The sequence below is a fragment of the Carcharhinus amblyrhynchos genome, chromosome 14, assembly GCF_965287045.1.
Source record: "Carcharhinus amblyrhynchos chromosome 14, sCarAmb.v2.hapA, whole genome shotgun sequence".
NCBI classification, from domain to species: Eukaryota; Metazoa; Chordata; class Chondrichthyes; order Carcharhiniformes; family Carcharhinidae; genus Carcharhinus; species Carcharhinus amblyrhynchos.
In genome coordinates, this window is record NC_137337.1 from 30,271,005 (window position 1) to 30,290,482 (window position 19,478).

Below are 19,478 nucleotides of genomic sequence, written 5' to 3' on the forward strand. Positions count from 1 at the left end.
TGTTAAATAACTACTACTTTTAAATGCCTTTTTAGTTGGCCATTTGTATTGTCATTGAGGCAATGATTGGGAATAATTTTAACCACCAAGAAAGCTTTGTGATCCTGTAAGGGATTTGCAACTGGTGTTGTAAATTTTTGCTGACACCCTAAACCATGAAAATTAAATCTTATGGAGTTTTGAATGTTGGTGAATATGAGAATCTGATCATTCTCTTTGTTTCAGGTTATATTTTAGAAAATACTGTCTGCAGAGTTGGCAAATGTGCAAGTGCACAATGATGCAGTGATTGCTGTGCTGATCTTGCATAGTTATGATAGATTTGCATTTACTGTAAAACTTGTTATGACCACAGCCGATGTCAGTTGCTGAGCAAACTAAATGCCAGAGGGAAACTTGTCTTACTTTTTTGTGTTCTGAAAACTAGAGCAACAAACTCGCAGCAAGAGGTCTGGTAACACTTTTAGGGTTTTAAAAAGTAAAAGGTTTAATAACAAGAGGAAAAGAAAACTTAAACACCCATGATCATAGTATACAGTGAAAATTAGTCTTACAAAAATATTCCCCCAAAAGATTCTCTACTTGGTCTGACCCACAACTAAACATCTTCCAGGCACACTCCCTCATAGATTTTTAACTATAAAAATTCAGTCATATTACTCAGGGTAAAGCTGCTACACCTGTAATAAAGGCATACCACACGATCTCTCAAACTCACTACCACTCTGCTGTGGAAATCCAAGACTCCAGAACAGGACTGCTTTTTGCAGCCAGGACTTTTCTGGCTTGACTGGATGGCTGATTCAAACTACACCTCCTCCTGGCCTAGAGCTGTTTCTAGGGCTTTTCTCCACACAGCCAGCACCAAATCAACTCAACAGCTCATCTTAAATACCTCATTTCCCTTTCATTGATGATTCCATTGTCTTTAGCACTTATTTGAACTCAACTTTTCCAAAATCTTTCTTGTTCGTATTTTGTCTGTGCTTTTTGGTGCCAATAAAATATAAAATCTTTCCCTTGTTTGCTTATGAAACCTTTTGCAAATTGTCGGAAGTTCCTTACTCCCTTTTGAAATGTAGCAGAAACGGTTCCCATGTATCTCCTAATTCAAATTTCTAAACACAGCCTACTTGTAAAACCAGTTGACCATTGTTTCATTACAGATGTATGTAATTAACACCTTCACTCCTTTTTTTTCATGCCTCAATTCTTCCAGGCAAGCTATATCTAACATTTTCACAGCTTAATTAAACAATTTACACACAGCTTTCTTCACCACATTTCCCAAAAATATTATTTTAAAAAAGCCATTCTCACATCTCCATCATTATTATATGTATTCTTCATTAAAACTGCACTGTAAGAACTTGTCAGTATTAAATTGCACAGATGGAATGCATAGTAGGTAGGCTGGATGAACGAAAGGCCTTTTCTTGCCTAGAAACTTGTGCTTCTGTGGTGCGACTTTGCAGTCAGCAGCTAAGTGACAGTGCTGTCTTCAAAGAAAATTGTCCACTAAGATCTAGTTATCCATGTAGCATAGATTTCATCTGTCTCAATCTAACAGGCAAGATACAACCTCTCATCCATCCTGCCCACCTGCCCAAAGTTTTCACGTTTCCCAATGTTAATTTGATTCTGACACCAACAACATCCAACAGCAGTGATGTTGCCAAGCAGCCTGTCACATTCCAGAATTCTCAAACAGGGAGTAAAGTGCACTGATTATACTTCACTTTTTAAATCATTCTATAGGGAGTGAAATAAAGATTAGACAAATACTCGGAGTTAAGGTAGAATCTGACATAACTGTACAAAAATCATTTTTATTAAAAACGTGCAGTATTTTTATAATGGAGAAATCTAACATTACAAAGTATAAAATTAACATTCCATGGTCAAAGATATTGTTCAGTAGTTATGGAACAGTACATTGAATTCATCCACTCAGCAGAGTTTGACAATCGTTCGTGGATGTTTGTGCAAATGGAAAACAGTTTGCAGTGGTGTTCCACAGGATTAGGGCCCTTGTTGCTTGTTGTATTTATTAGTGACTCAAACTTGAATGAGAGAAGATACAATTCGAAAATTTGCAAATGACACAAAATTTAGCCATGTAATTGATAGTGAAGAGGATAATTGTTGACTCCAGAATGATATCAGTGGTTTGGTTAAATGAATGGAGAAGTGGCAAAAGGAACTGAATCCGGAAAAGTGTGAGATGGTGTATTTGGAAAGGGCAAACAAAGCAAAGGACTACTCTATAAATGGGAAGATAATATAAATGGGAAGAAGTGAGGGTCCTTGGTGTGCATGTCCACAGGTCCTTGTAGATGACAAGGCAGGTGGACAAGATGGTCAAGAAAGTATATGGAATATTTTTCTTTACTGTAAGATACGGAACACAAATGTAGGGATGTAATGATAGAACTGTTTAAAATGATGCTTAGGCCACAGCTGGTATGTTGTGTACCGTCTGGGTTACCACATTATAGGAGCAACATAATTTCTCTGGAGATAATGAAGAAGAGATTTACAAGAATGGTGTCTGGGCTTGAAAGTTACAGCTACAAGTAAAGATTGGTTAAGCTTGGGTTGTTTTCCATAGATCAGAGAAAGTTAAGTGGTGACCTAATTAAAATTATGAGGGGCCAAGACAGGAATACTTGTTTCCCGTAGCTGAGATGTCCACTACCAGGGAGCTTAGATTTAAGGTGATTGGTAGAAGGATTAGAGGGGGAAATGAGGAAAAAGCTTTTCACCAGGGGGTGGTGGGCATCTGGAATTAACTATTGAGGCTGAAATGCCCAGCTCACTTAAAAGTATTTGGATCTACACCTGAAATACTGTAGCCTGCGAGGCTATGGACCAGATGCTGGAAATTGGGATTAAAATGAACAGCTAGTTTCTTTTTTCTCTCTTTTGGGTGTTATGGACACAATAGGCTAAATGGCCTCTTTCTGCATTGTAACTTTTCTACAGTTCTATGCCAAGTGACAGTGAAGCTATATAAAAGTCAGAGAAAATAAACGTTATCAGAAATGACAATTTAAGTCACTCACTCCATTATTTTCTTTTTGCACCATGAAAAGGCCCTGATGATATAGGTGCACTGGTATAATGGTGCAAGTCTCCCAAACAAAATTGAATTTGCTAAGCTGTCATTGAGAGAGGGTTCATGAGTAAAGCATTATGGTATTTCTCCTTTAAGAAACCTAATTAAAAGTGGTGTTGGAAGCATCAGAGTTTTATTTAAAAAGCACAGTGAGCAAATAATAATTCAGCATCTCTAGTAGTGGAATGGATTTTTAATTGTAAATTATTGTCTAATAATTGGAGCTAATAAGCCAAATAAGTTTTTTTTCCAAAATATTATTGGCACACAGTTTCCAGTTGCAATTCTATCATGCCAGCACTTAAAGATGTAAAACCAAATTGTTGATGTTTGAAATTTTTTTAAGGTAATATATTTGTATCTCCAATTTAAAAGCTATTGCTTTTTGTGTTTGTGTGGGGGGGGGGGGAAATAATGCTGTTAGAAAGTGGATTATTTTTCCAAAGTATTGGCAGGCACTTTTTATTGCATTCCTTGATTAAGCAGAGTGGAATGCTTTTCTATGCAATATGTTATAATGAACTTGAGGGATTACTTGAGGGATATTTCATACTATGGTGCCAATAATATTTAAATAAGGAAAAATTATTTATTTAAATAAAATGATGCTCTTTGGATACTATTATGATTCACATGAAGATCAATAAACCCAAAGAACCTAACTTATCAAACAATTAAACAAATAACTCCAGTGGGAAAGAATTGGTAATATTTCACCTTTTTAATAGCTTGTACTTCAACAAACAAACCAAAATCACTATAAATGAAACATGAACTAACAGGTAAATCGTGGTCAATATCTATTACATGGGAAATAGAGACAGCAAAGATAGACCTCTTGGATTCATCAGTAAGCCCCTTCAGCATTTATGGCAGCAATTTCAGTCATAGTGCCCTTCAAGATTCTGATCTTCCTCTGGAAATTTCCAGCTCTTTTTCCTCAATGATTTAGCCACCGATTTTCATCCAACAGCAGTTTCACTTAACTTAGAATCCACAGGTACTATCTTCAACAAATTGATGCACTTTTCCAGAACTTGTCGGTTCTGCTTCTGTCGATCTTCAATGTTTGGATTCACCAGAATTACCTTTTGTCAGAGCCAACAGTAATGACCTTGTGCAATGTATGACTAATCCTGGCCATTCTATTATTTTAAAGTAACAGAAACAGCAACAGCAGTTTTTTTATGTTTGCTTATCTTCAGCTCAGGAATCTAGCCTTCGGGCTCCTCCTTTTCAGCCACTGCGCCACCACCACTGCTTGAAGAACACAATCATGTGGGCCAGTACAATCCTAGCTTTTCATATCCTTTTTCACCAGTGCAGGTGCACAAGGATATGGCCTGTGAATGGTCCCAGTGCTGACCTGCAGGAGGACACTGTGCAACCTGCTGCAGACTCCTCCAATGCTTCAAAGTAGTAGAATCCCCAGCTCTCTTTCCAGAGATGCCCCTCGCTCTCAATGACCACGTGCAGTTTTCCCTCATTCTATCTTGTAATGCAGATATCAAACGTAATGTCTTCATTCCAGTTCTGCATGTTGGTTTCCATGTTGCCAGGCTACTCGGTGACTAGCACTGCTAGCTGTGCAGATACATGGATTTGGGCCTGTGTCTGTGGGAGTTTGTGCATTCTCCCTGTGGATGCGTGGGTTTCCTCCGGGCGCTCCGGTTTCCTCCCACACCCCAAAGATGTGCTCTTAGGCTGATTGGTTTTCCCAAATTGACACTATTCTCCCCTGAATCTGGCTAAGTCAGGGGTTCTATTCGTAGACACGCAGGGTAGAATAGGTGTAGGGTGATGCGGCGGTGCGGGCTTGTTGGGCTGAAGGGCCTGTTTCCCGTGCTGGGTTGTTCTTTGTTCTTTGTACCACTTCAGTTGCGAATAGTCACGCAATCGTCACCTGGCTTGGGTTCACGGTACAGCACAGAGGCTAGCTCTGTGACGCAGGCGCAGTGTGCAACCTCTTCCTGCTCTGTTACTGCAGATTCCACCACAATAACTTTCTGAGCTGCCACATGCCTAAAGTTCATTTGTTGTTATAGTCCATAATTCTGTTAATGTTATTAAATCACTCCCCATTTTTGGTTTAACTTACTTTGACATTTGTGCAGCTAAGACAGCGAACGGGCAGCCCACTCTTCAGATGCTGCATTTGACTCCATGAGGAACCATCTGAGTGTAATTAGTTCCTTCATTTCTCCAGGGAGAAGCAATGACCTCAATTTCACACAGCTCCATAAATAACATTAAAGCAGGAATTAAATCTGCACTTGCTTCTTACTCAGTGCACTGAGCATTAACTCTTCGACTTAATACCACGTTCTGTTGTGTGTTTGACTTCCTCCTCTCCCTTACCCCCAGCATTCATTTAAAAATGTATGTTGTGTTTGAAATATAGTACATATAAATTTATCAACAAACGTTCCCATTGCTTTTAAATGGGAGGAAAAAAAGGCATGAATTTAACATAGCACAGAACTTTCCCCAGGAGTACAATGCCATGTCCTATATAGGCAGTTAACCCCTCTCAACAGACAAGGTGTGTCTTGGGGAGATTGTGTCCTAAATGGCCACCTACCTCCTGCCCACGTCATGCAGCAAGACTATGTAAGCGTGTTAATGGCACTATTAAATTTCCTTTACATTTACATCTCACTGACCAGCTCCCCACTTGAAATGGGTTTACTCTTCGGTAAGGAAGCAGTCTATACCTACATGTAGCAAGACTTGGATAACATACAGGTTTGGGCTGAGAAGTGGCAAGTAACACTCGCAGCAAATAAGTGTCAGGCAATGACCACCTCTAAGAAGAGAATCTAGCCATCCCCCCTTGATGTTCAAGGTCATTGCTATCATTGAATCCCCACCATCAAGATCCTGAGAGTTAACCATTGACCAGAAACTTGATTGGACCAAATACAATGGCTGCAAAAGCAGATTAGACACCATGAATTTTGCAGTAAATAACTCACATCTGACTCCCCAGAGGCTGTCCACCTGGAACTCACTAATCAGTTTTGAGATTAAATACTCCCCACTTGTCTGGATTAATGTAACTCTAACAACGCTCAGGAAGCTTGACACCATCCAGGGGAAAACAGCCTGCCTGATTGTATGCCACCTACACTGCAGGAACTCACCAAGGCTCCTTAGACAACATCTTCTAAACCCACAACCACTACCATCTAGAGGTCAAGAGTATCAGAACGCTGCCACTTGTAAATTCTCCTCCATCCTGGCTTGGAAATAAGTTCCTTCAATGTCCTTGGGTCAAAATCCTGAAACTCCCTAACTCCCTCCTGTGCCAAAATGTGAGACTGCTGGTACCAGTTGGCTGGATAAGGCTGTGTTCTGATCCAGTTTACAAAATGCAATAATGGTGGTTTATTGGTATGTTGCTACCTATTCTCAATTCAGTGTCAAGTATTGAATCTTAAAGTTCAGGGATTTTAGAAAAGGTAACTAAAAGTGCTCTTATTATCTTATTACTTAGTGCTATTCTCCTGTCTTTTCCATTGCACATTGTTTCTATTCAAATAATCATCAGATCCCCTCTTGAATGTCTCGAGTGAACCTGCCTCCACAACATTTTCAGGCAGTAGATTCCAGACCAAATCACTGTGTGTTAAGGCTTTTTTCCTACATCATGGTTGCACTCTCTGGAATTACATTGTATAGCATATTTAGATAAACTTTGCCTAGTGCATGATTGGTAGAAATTCACTATTAAATCCTAATTTGTGGATTTGGGAACCATAGGAACACTTTTCTGATACTTTGTAATTTTTTTTGCTAGAAATAAACCAAGTATCAGAAACGTGCTTTTCCAAAATAGCATATTTTGAAAGATAAAGTTATGTGGTAGCTTATTTCTTAAAAAAAAATTTGTATTATAGGTGAGCATAACGGATTATGTGGTCTTCGACCAGTGCAACATCTTCCAGACAATAATCCATGCAACACATAGCGTAGCCACAGTTGCTCAGGCTCCAGTAGAAAAAGTAGCGGACAAACTGAGAGGTGCCTTATGGTCGCAACAGCCTCCATCTCAACCAAGTCTCATCAGTGTCAACAGTAGTGGTGTATGGATTACATCGGGAAAAAATGAGTTCCACGTGGCAAAGGGCAATCTATTAGGTTGGTCGGTCTTTTCAAGTATGAATGAAATTTAGTGAAACTGTTTTTCCATTGTGAGGTACCAAATTTTAAGAAAACATAATTATGTAGGCATTTTATTTTTGTATTTTGTTTTTTGACCCATTATTTTATTCATTGAAGAATTCCTCAAATCTGCATGCAATGTATGATTACTAACTAAGAGGACAAGTAGTAATCTCTTCTTTGACTTTTGTAGGCTATTGGAAGGAGTGCTGCATTTTTGTGTAACCAGTGGTGTCACTCTCTGCCAACTTTGAGCTGCCAGTTTACCCACTGTTTCTCATCATGAAACCATTATCGTGCAGTCATCTTCTACAAGAGCAGATACCCACCTTTTTTAATCTTTGATAAAGCTTCGTTTGAAAAATATGGCTGGAAAAATAATTTTCAATTTATTTGGAGTATTTTTAACTAGGCAGCAGTTGGCGCTGAGTTATGCCAACCAGCGATATCAATGCAATTTTGCCCTGGCTTAAATATTTTAATACAGAAGTGACCATTACAATGAAATGGGTGGTTACTTCCCAACTTTTTGACTACCTTATGAGTATTGGAAAATCCATCTTTCTTATTGCATATGTAAACTTTGAATGTTACAGCTTTTTCTAATTATAATGTTCTATGTAGTTAATGATTTTGTTTATTGCAATCTTCAGTTGGATTAAATGTCAATGTATTAACTTTGAAGTGGAAATGTTCTAAAATTTAATTCCTTTGAGGGGGTTAACAATATATTGCAACTAAAGAATTAGGATTAAAGAGTGAGTTGTAGTTCAGTGCTTGTTCCGAAGCAACTCGTTTTGTCATCATGCAGGGTATCACACTTTGTTAGTTACCAATGCAAACTGAATTGGTAAGCTATTAAATATGATTCACTTTTATAGCTACATACTGGAAGACAATTGTACCTCGAGGAACGGTGTCAGCTACAAAATGGGCTTTTGTCATGGCTTCCATGGCCCCTACTAAAAAAGGTTAGTGGCTGCCATATGCAGCTTTTGCTTATGGTTTGTGCAATTTGTGTCCCTTTTATATTGTAACTTTCACACAGACTAGACTAATTGCTTTGTACTATGGATATAAGAATGTAAGGCAGTGTTAAATCTTCTATTTTTGTCTCTGCTTCTGCCTTGTGTGGTTCCAGAATTCCCTTGAATTGACTCCCCCTGTGTGTTCCAATGCAGACATTGGTATACTCCCTTAGGTGGCTTCTGGGAGAAGAGAAAGATTAAAAGGGAAAGAAAATTTTTTGTTAGGAAGTACTGACACAAAAACCAAAAATATTTGTACTTTTACAGATATGTTTGAATCTGGAAGAAGAAAAGATGAGTAATTGATTTTGATGCAGACCCTTCATTTGAATTGGGAAATCAACATGCTGTTTGAAGGTTGAGGCAGAGATTTGAAAGGAAACAAAGTGGATGTGTGTTGGGCTAGGCTCTGGGCTCTGATTCCACTCCTGTTCATTGGTGAATGACCCCTTGGGACTGCAGGCTAAGGATCTTGTGAAATAGATTCATTGTAGTTTCTCTTGGACATTACTTGTCATGTAAAGCTATCCTGAATTTGGTGCTACTTAGCAATGTCACTAACAGGCCAAAGGATAGTTGTGTGAAAGGTGGAAATATATCCCATACTGGGTGCAAGTACAGAATCCTCCTGCGATTTGGGGCTAGGGCAGAATAGTGGTTAGTAAATTCTCAAAATTGAAGAGTTTAGTTATGCTGGGGATAATTGTGCATCATCTCTGCAGGAAGCTTTGTTTTCTTTGACACTGGATGCTTCACTCCCCAGCTCCAAAAGCTTGATGTGCAAATAAGCAGTGGTTTGGGAATAGAGACCAAAGTGAGGGTCAAGGAGGACAACAGTTATTACACTTAATCCTATTAAAAGAAAGCGACCATGGATTTAATAGTTCACCCGCAGATTTTTCAAAGTAACAAAAAGGTGAAGAAAAGTCTAGATGACATTAAAAGAACAATCTCAGTTGGGAAGTCCAGCAGTATTAGAAAGGCAAGAAAAAAGTGAATATTGATTCAAATGGAAGAAAATTAAGGCCTGATATTTCAAAAATTAAACTTCAACCTTGCCAAGGAAAAGGATGAGATACTTGCAGTTAGCTTGGTTAGAACCATCTCGCGCGCTTGCTCTCTAACAAGGACCTCCAGACATTGGTATAAGTTATGCTTGGAAAGGTACTGCTGTAGTTTGCTCTTGCCTTCTGCTGGTTCTTGCTGACCAGGCAAACTCTCCTACTCTTATCGCCTGCCATGGACTTAGAAGCATTTGCAAGTTGTTAATAAACCTGTTTGGTCACATTATGAATCATCTTTTGCAGTCATCAAGTCCCAGAGTAGGAATCAAACCCAGGCCTTTTGGCTCAGTGGTAGGAACACCACAACTGTATCACCAGACTGACGGGAGCCATTAAGGATGTAGGCAGAGCACCCAAACGTAAGCTCATGGATGTATCAGAAACTTTCTTGTTGGACAAGCAAGATGTAAAACATCTTCGAGGAGGCACAGTGATTAGCAGCAACAGGGACTCGGGTTCAGTTCAGCTTTGGGTCACTGTTTATGTGGAGTTTGCACATTCTCCCCAGACCTCTGTGGGTTTCCTCTGGATGCTCCGGTTTCCTCCCATAATCCAAAGTTGTGCAGGTTAGATTGAGTGGTCGTGCTAAATCGCCCCTTTGTGTCTGTAGTTGGTGCAGACTTGATGGGCCAAATGGCCGCCTCCTGCACTGTGTGGATTCTATGATTTATTTATATATGTAGAAAGTAAAGGGGATGTAGCCATATTTTGTTATATCTCACCTCATTTTAATAATTTTCTTTAACAGATTCTGTCCAACTGGGTCCAGTTATTTAAGGGAAATAGCTAACTACATTTCAAACTACTTGGAAACTATTACTGTGTAAAAACTCTTCTGTACCTGAATTTAATCAAACAGCACTACTGAAGTCTTAATAGTTACATAATTCTTTGCTGACCGGTTGCTTTCCTGTACGTGACAGTGTTATGTTCAAGGCCACTGATTTGCACTTTCGTGATAAAAATAGAATGCAGCCTCAACATTTTGGTAAAAATTCTGACGTAACAAGAAAAATTAAATATGCCCTGATCACAGCCAACAGATTTACCTGCTCTTATTTTCATATCTTTTAATCTCATACAGATATTTATTCACTTCTTTAAGCATGTTGATTGTGTTAAGTAATTTTGCTGTGCCATTTGCATATTCTATAAGAGTGAACAATTTCTTAAATTCCCTTGAGCCAGTTTAAAGTTTTAAAATTTTGCAGTATAACTCCTGCATCTGTTTTTTATTCATTCATGGGATATGGTCGTCACTGGCTAGGCCAACATTTATGGCCTATCTCTAATTGTCCTTGAGAAGGTGATAGTGTGCTGCCGTCTTGAACCATTGCAGTCCATATAGTGTAGGTACACCTACTATGCTGTTAGAGAGGGAGTTCCAGGATTTTGACCCAGTGATAATGAAGGAAGAGCAATATAACAGAGCTGTATAAATTATTCAAATAGAGATTTGCATTTCATTAGTGGGCTTGGGACTGAAGTCTCTGGTCCCACTGGGCAATGCCAAGGGGGTGGAGCCTACAGGGGGCAGGCTTCGGGGAGGCGGTCAGTGGGGGAGGGGTGTCCTGCTGCCACCCTGCGCTGAGATCAATGATAGGGGGGGGAGGACAACGATTGAGCCTGGCCATCGAGGTGGGGGCGTTGGGTCGGCCTGCTGGGTGTATTGGAGCTGCGGGGGAGGACAGGGTGCTGTTGAGGGAGGTGTCAGGAAATCAGCACTGCTGGGGATAGATCAAGGTGGGGTGGAAGGGGTCGGGCTGGCCCAGACACATCAGGGAGGCCAGCGGTCAGCCCACTGGGGGGGATTGGTAGGCCAACAATGGTGGGTTGCTGTGCTGGCCAGTGATTAGGAGACCAGCAATGCAGGGCTACTCCGCATGTGCCGATCTTTGCGCATGCACAGTGGCCCACTGAATGCTATGCTGCTGCTGCTCTCTCCAGCGGGAATAGACCCTACTCACAAATTTCTAACAGAATTCACACTTGGGGTCTCTGTAACGCACAGAGTGTGGGAGATTAATTTTGAAAGTCCCACTGAAAAGACAGCGGGATTTATTCCAGTTTTTACGTGAATTTAACACTTAAGAGTTTTTTGGGAGAATCCCACCCAAGGTGTCTAAATTTTAACACATCTTGCATGTGAACTTTGCTACATGTATGTATGATTTATAACAGTTGCTTGTGAATTACAATTAAATTCCCCTGATGTATCACATCATTTAATTGGTCATGTTGTTGACAGCATCACAGTGACTGGGTGCTTTCAGTGAATGTGTAGTAAACGCGTCTAAATCCTTTTTCCTTTTCTACCTTTGCCAGTAGACATGTGTGACCTTTGGGTGCAAAAAATCAATGTCTGCCAGCTCATTGGATACCTTCCTTGACTGGTGGCTACTACGTACCATTTCTATATTATTTCCTTTGGTTTTATTGTTTAAGTTTTTAATCTATCAGTTGGGTTGGTGAAGCCCTCCCAGATTCTCTGGTGCTCTCAAGGAAAAGACAGCTAATGATTGGACTTCTCCCAATTTGTTCATTGTCAATCCATTCCAAAGTGCGATCCAGTCACTTTGTACATTTTTTTACATTAATTATTTAATTTCAGTGCATGCTACTTTGCATTAGAAGCCATTTTTCTGTGCTTTAGCCCTTTATGTACATGCAATTTTTCTGTAAGACTTCTCAAGTGCTGTAATATGCTGCACTGTGAAATTTTGGTAACAAAGATTTCTACCTGAAATTCTCCAAAAATTGTGAGCGGGCGCTTGTTCTTAATTACGCAATTGGCAAATGCAAGACAGTTGCTGCGTCATTGGAAGAATATAATAAGTGAATCTAGTAGATGGTTTGATTTTTATTTCAGTTTTACCACTGAAGAAAGGCTTTGTCCTGCTCTCCAATCACAACCTACTTGTCATTATTTGCTTCACTGCAAGAAATGAATTAGTACTGATTCAAACTCTGTCAATACAGTTGGACAGGCCGTGAATCACGATTCAGAAACAGAGCAACAGTCAGCCTGTATGTTCCTCTATATGTGATGATGTGGAGATGCCAGCATTGGACTGGGGTAAACACAGTAAGAAGCCTCACAACACCAGGTTAAAGTCCAACAGGTTTATTTGGTAGCAAAAGCCACAAGCTTTTGGAGCACTGCTCCTTCGTCAGGTGAGTGGGAGTTCTGTTCACAAACAGGGCATATAAAGACACAAACTCAATTTACAGAATAAATGATTGGAATGTGATTCTTTACAACTAATCAAATCTTAAAGGTACAGACAATGTGGGCGGAAAGAGTGTTAAGCACAGGTTAAGGAGATGTATATTGTCTCCAGACAGGAGACAATCTGTCTTGGCTATCTGATAGCCAAGTTCCGCACATATGAGGACGGCCTCAACTGGGATCTTGGGTTCATGTCACACTATCTGTAACCCCCATAACGACTTGCCTGGGCTTGCAAAATCTGTCCTGTCCTGTCTGAAGACGATACACATCTCTTTAAGCTGTGCTTAATGCAGGTTGCACTCACATTGTCTGTACCTTTTTAAGACTTGATTAGTTGCAAACACTCGCATTCCAATCATTATTCTGCATATTGAGTTTGTGTCTTTATATGCCCTGTTTGTGAACAGAACTCCCACTCATTGACGAAGGAACAGCGCTCTGAAAGCTAGTGGCTTTTGCTACCAAATAAACCTGTTGGACTTTAACCTGGTGTTGTGAGACTTCTTACTGTGTTGCTCTATAGCCAAATTTTGAACATAACTGATTTAGTTCCGGTGTCCTGGATACATCTGCTGCCAGTCTGTTCTAGTCACTTGACCACAAAGTGATATATCATAGTAAAACTTAATAATGTACCCAACTCTGTGGTTAAAAATTGATACCTGAAGAGGTTCTTCAAGTAAGGCATAGGGTAATGAATACCAGCTTTGCTAATGACACCCAGATCCCATGAATGGATAAAATAAAAACCTTTCCCAAATTGTTCATTCTATTTAGAACCACTGCGTAGAACCACCAACCCAGCTTTGCAAACAACAGGGTAGTTTACCATTTAGCTCCATGAGCCTCAGTCCAGGTAAATGAACTCTACAATGTAGTTATCAGCTATAAACTCAGTAACTTCAACACTTTCCAAACATGATTCGTTGCTTCTAAAACCTAATTTTAAAACCAGGTTTAAAATTGCTTGCGTCAATTATTTAAACATATCCCAAAAAAATCTATTGATTGCAACTGAGATTTGTAAGCACTACAGACATAGAAAGAGGAGAGATTATATCTACATTAAACAGGACGTAGATCCAAAGACACCAGGTAGAATGGCAAAGCTGGCCACACATTCTCTTCGTGTCCGGAAGAGAGCTCCACGGCTATGTGGAAAACGGTTGCTAGAATGTACAAGTTTAGATTCTGAATTAGCAGTCTCCTTTTGATCCAGGGTTACTGTGGCATGTAATGGGCTGAAAAATCCAATATCTGTCAGTGTCCCTTGTATTATTTCTTCAAAGCTTTATGGTGCTAATACCACAGGGGTGAATGAAATTAAGGTACCAATCAGCCATGATCTAATGAAATGGTGGAATAGACTCAAGAGGCTGAATGACCTACTCCTATTTCTATTCTTTGAAAGCTGTTTTCTTAATTTAACTCTACTCCACCCTTGTGGTGTGTAAAATATGTGGGTGTGAATGATTAACCTGCAGTAATGGCTTTATTTTTCTTCAAAATGATTAAATCCTAAAGTTAACACAGCAGGCTCAGGTTTTTTTGAATGAGTGATTTGCATTACACATTAGTAAATGATAGCTGTGGAATAGTTTACTTGATTAAGGGTCTTTATACACTTTCCCTGATTGGGTCATCCATGTTACAGCTTCCCTCTAACTTATGGAAATCTCCATGGTGCTTATTGTTGTACTTGAACTCACAGGATAATTGGATCATGGAACTGTATTAATAATGAAAGTGATTTTCCTGTATCGTAACTTCTTCTGTAGGAAGTTTTCTGTGGCTTGGACAAAGCAACAAGGACCTCTTTTGCATCAGTGATCAAAATCCTGAGTTTCGACCCTCTACTGTACAATTACCGCCTGACATAGAGATGGTACAGATTTCTGCCAACCACGATGCAGTATGGGGCCTGGATTTGAAGGGTGAAATACATATAAGGACCTTGTCAGAAAACTGCCCAAGTGGCATGCACTGGACTAAACTGGATCTTACACAGTTAGGTACGGTTATTTTTTTTTTAAACACCGTTTTGTTACAAGGCTTTTCCTTGATTTGCTGATGAGTTGTATCACATATGGGGTCCTCTTGCATTCCACTTGTGCCCAAATATGTCTGCTCTTTTCCTACACATTCGTTACACTTTTATGATGCTTCTCTCTTCTACATTCATCTTCTAGTCTTCTGAAAATGTTTAAAAGCATCAAACCTCAAGACCTTGTTTTGGAAACGTGAAATTTCACAGAATGATTTGATTTATTATTGTCACATGTATTAACATACAGTGAAAAGTATTGTTTCTTGCGCACTATACAAACAAAGCATACCGTTCATAGAGAAGGAAATGAGAGAGTGCAGAAAAAAGTGTTACAGTCATAGCTAGGGTGTAGAGAAAAATCAACTTAATGCAAGGGAAGTCCATTCAAAAGTCTGGCAGTAGCAAGGAAGAAGTTGTTCTTGAGTTGGTTGGTATGTGACCTCAGACTTTTTTGTATCTTTTTCCTGATAGAAGAAGGTGGAAGAGAGAATGTCTGGGGTGCGTGGGGTCCTTATTTATGCTGGCTGCTTTGCCAAGGCAATGGGAAGTGTAGACGGAGTCAGTAAATGGGAGGTTGGTTTGCATGATGGATTGGGCTACATTCATGACCTTTTGTAGTTCCTTGCAGTCTTAGGCAGGGCAGGAGCCATATCAAGCTGTGATACAACCAGAAAGAATGCTTTCTATGCTGCATCTGTAAAAGTTGGTGAGAGTCAAAGCTGACATGCCAAATTTCTTTTGTCTTCTGAGAAAGTAGAGCGTTGGTAGGCTTTCTTAACTATAGTGTCAGCATGGGGGGACCAGGACAGGTTGTTGGTGATCTGGACACCTAAAAACTTGAAGCTTTCGACCCTTTCTACTTGTCCCCGTTGATGTATATTGGGGCATGTTCTCCTTTACGCATCCTAAAGTCGATGACAATCTCTTTCATTTTATTGACATTGAGGGAGAGATTATTGTTGCCACACTAGTTTACCAAATTTTCTCTCTCATTCCTGTACTCTGTCTCGTCGTCGTTTGAGTTCCAACCCACTACGGTGGTGTCGTCAGCAAACTTGAAAATTGAATTGAAGGGGAATTTGGCCACACAGTCATAGGCATATAAGGGGTTATTGTAGGGAGCTGAGAACACAGCCTTATGGGCCACCAGTGTTGAGGATGATATTAGGGCAGGTTTCCAAAAGCTTGAGCAAAAAGAGCTAGGTTTTAAGGAGCATTTTACAGAAGGAAAAAGAGGTTGAAAGCTTTACCGGTAGAATTTCAAACCAGGGACCAAGGCAGCTGAAGGTGGGTGCTGTCAGTGGTGGAATCGGTAAAATTAGAGATGTGCAAGAGGCCAGAGATAGAGAAGCACAAAGTGCTCAAATGTTTTGGGGGAAGCAGAGGTTGCAGAGTTAGGATAAAGATATCAGTTAGTTATCTGTCAACATTGTAGTTGGAGTAGTCTCAAAAAAAATGTGGGGGGAGAGTGGATATCTCTTCTAGTTAGTGATCAGCAGTGCATGTTGACAAAACAGAAAAGATCTGATACCAAAGCAAAATACTGTAGATGTTAAAAATCTGAAATAAAACAAAATGCTGGAAATATTCAGGTCAGGCAGCAACTGTGAAGAGAGTTAACATTTCAGGTCAGGTGAAAGTCACATCTCAAGCAGTGACTCTGTTTTTTGTTCCAAAGGCGCACTGCCTGACAAACTCCACATTTGCAGCATTGTCTGTTTTTATTATAAAAATTAATTGGCTGATTGAAACTGTTTAGCCATTAATTGGCTCAAGTGCCTTATTCTAATTCAAACTTCAAATAGGCTCAAATCCCAACCTTCAAAGAACAAAGAAAATAACAGCACAGGAACAGGCTCTTTGGCCGTCCAAGTCCACACCAACCTAGGCTGTCTGATTGAACTAGAACCCCCTACCCTTCCGGGAACCATTTCTCTCTATTCCCATCCTATTCGTGTATTTGTCAAGCCCCTTAAAAATCATTATTGCATCTGCTTCCACTGCCTCCCGTAGCAGCGAGTTCCAGGCACCCACCACCCTCGGTGTATAAAAAGCTTGCCTTGTACATCTCCTTTAAACCTCGCCCCTCGCACCTTAAACTTATGCTCACTAGTAATTGACTCTTCCACCCTGGGAAAAAAGCTTCTGACCATTCACTTTGTCCATGCCCTCATAATCTTGTAGACTTCTATCAGATCACCCCTCAACCTCTGTAGTTCCAGTGAGAACAAGTCAGGTTTCTCCAACCTCTCCTCATACAGGCAACATCCTGGTAAATATTTTCTGAATCCTCTCCAAAGCCTCCACATCCTTCTGGTAGTGTGGTGACCAGAATTGAGCAAACTATTCCAAGCGTGCCTAACTAAAGTTCTATAAAGCTGCAACATGACTTGCCAAATTTTAAACTCAATGCCCTGGCCGATGAAGGCAAGGCAAACCTCGTTTAATATTTTATCACATTTCTTTGTAGATAATGAAATGTCATTGATATTGTGAAATTCTGTATGTTGTCACAGCCAATCGTTTTTTTATGGCTGGAGGTTTGTTTGGGAGAGGTTTGTTGGGTTGATGACGGACAAAAACGTGGCTGGAATTCTCCCCAAAAAATTCGAAGTGTTGAATTCACAGGAAAACTGGAGTAGTTCATGCTGTTTTTTTTCATGGAGAGTTCACACTAGAATCTCTCATACTCTGTGCAGTGCAGAGGCTTGATGTGGGTATGCCGGCGTTGGACTGGCGTAAACACAGTAAAAAGTCTGACAACACCAGGTTTTAGTCCAATAGTGCAGAGGCTGCCAGTGTGAATAGCATTACATAGGGGATGGGGCTTATTCATACTAGAGAGGCTGAAATCAGCAGACCTCTGTGCATGCACAGTGGCTCTGAAGTGTCAGCTTTTCGTTTGCTGGCCAGCTCGAGACCTCTCAAACAGTGACAATCCCCCTCCACACTCTGCAGGCAGACCCTCCCTCCACCAGTGACCACACCTTACCCCCTACCCCCCCTTCCCCCAGCCTTCCAATTGCTGGCCTCCCTCCAACCCCCATCAATTGCAATGGCAGAGTGCCAGCGGGAGCCCCATGCACGCTGATTGGCCCCGCCTCTAGCCCCCCAACAGGCCCTGCCCCATGCCTGATGAGCAATGCCAAGGTGTCCCCTCGGCATGGGCACTTTGCCCTTTTGACAATGCCAGGGGGCCCGGGCTAGCGCTGCCGGGGGGCCCTCCTTCATTCCAGCAGGGTCAGGCCGCTAGCATCCTGAAAGTGGGAGTTACTATAATCCCTGAGGGAGTGAAACACTCTGGCAGAGTGGGAGAGATTAGCGGGCCCGGAAAATTTAGTCCCAGGCCTGCTGATAGCATTTAAATAGTATGTAAGATACTATTTAAATGCTAGTCCCACTTCTGAGCCAATTTCCAGTGCCACCCAGATGCCACTGGAAATGCGAGCCTGAGAAACGCAAGCACGGCACGAACGCTCACGTGGACTCTGCAAATTGGCCGAAGAGTGATTCTCCCAGCTCACTGCGCCAGAAAATTAGCACAGCAGGATGAGAGAATCACAGCCCATATATTTGATATAGCCTAATATTTGCAAGTTTGCAGGTAACATGGACATCAAGATTCCAGAAGCTGTGTGTTAATACCTTACTCATATTCTATGCTGGAGTTACCATGATATTGTAATGTTTATGTTACAGGAATCAATTTGTGATTTACAGCTCTGTCTAATAAAGGAATTTTCAAAATGCAATGGGTTTAATTCCTCAGAAGTTCTGAGATCCGTTTGGCTCCATGAGGAAGCTCCCTAGGGGAATTCCACAGTAACTTTGTTGCAGTGTTAATGTAAGCTTTACTTGTGACAAATAAATTAACTTGAACCCCAAATGATAAGTTGAAGTTACCATGGGATTGCATTCTGTTTACAACAAATCAAAAATATACTTGCTTACAATTTGATAGGGTATTAGAAAAGTTCTAATGTGTTTTGTTTGGACAGTTTTTACCTGGAAAAAACTTGACTTTGAGATACGTCATTGCACTGTATAAATTTGCATTTTTATTATCTTTTATACTTGAAACAGTTTGTAAGAGCAAATCCATTTTTGTCTTCCATGTTAACAGCCACCATGCAAATATTCATGAGCTGAGTTGCTGCTGGTCTGTAATCCATGAGGGCTCTGCCTAAAGGCAGGTTCTTGGTTCATAGTCATTGCTAAGAATAATTGTTAGCCCCAAGCTATGCAACTTAAAAAAAATAAATACTTGATTATGATGGACACGGGCCACTTATAATAGTTAGCATAACTATTATGAATGTTGTCCAAAAAGCAAAATTTGAAACATGTGTATTTTACCAGTTGAGATTCATTCATTTGATTCATTATTGTGTGAGGTGGTTTATGAGTGATTCTCTGAGATAATCCTGAAATAGTCTTGACAGACTGACCAGACTTAATTCCGTAGTTTATTTGTGGCCTCCTATTACATAAAATACCTCAACCAGTCAATCCAATGACTCTTCTGGCAGCACAGAATTCATAAATCAATCCAAAATCTCTAATATTATAATCAAATATATCAATAGAAATAGCATGAAAGTAATGCAGGTAACGTGGGGATTTGACCATTTTAGTTGAAAGTGGCCAAGTATGTGGACATTCTTCCATTACAAGAGCTTTCTGTATGTTAGAACATTGGATGGAAAATGGAAACAGCAATGCAGAGTAGGTGTTATCTGAGCCTGTGTTTTGGATCACGGTGACGTTGTTTAAAATCAAAACACTTTAACAGCTGTGTCATCATGAGATTACTCCAGTGATATCC

The 19,478-nt window shown here is 40.3% G+C and overlaps 1 protein-coding gene and 1 long non-coding RNA gene across 2 annotated transcripts in view; one reads left to right on the forward strand and one right to left on the reverse strand.

The window, feature by feature from the left end:
* The window catches only part of tecpr2 (tectonin beta-propeller repeat containing 2), a 92,146-nt gene that overhangs the window by 45,634 nt on the left and 27,034 nt on the right, over nucleotides 1–19,478 (forward strand). Inside the window, exons 14-16 of the mRNA XM_080202539.1 lie at nucleotides 7,018–7,258; nucleotides 8,164–8,253; nucleotides 14,385–14,618. Coding sequence (XP_080058665.1) covers nucleotides 7,018–7,258; nucleotides 8,164–8,253; nucleotides 14,385–14,618 — 565 coding nt within the window. The remainder of the gene's footprint in view (nucleotides 1–7,017; nucleotides 7,259–8,163; nucleotides 8,254–14,384; nucleotides 14,619–19,478) is intronic.
* Nucleotides 1–19,478, reverse strand: part of LOC145352546 (uncharacterized) — a 59,884-nt gene that overhangs the window by 34,487 nt on the left and 5,919 nt on the right. The gene's annotated exons all lie outside the window — the stretch shown is intronic.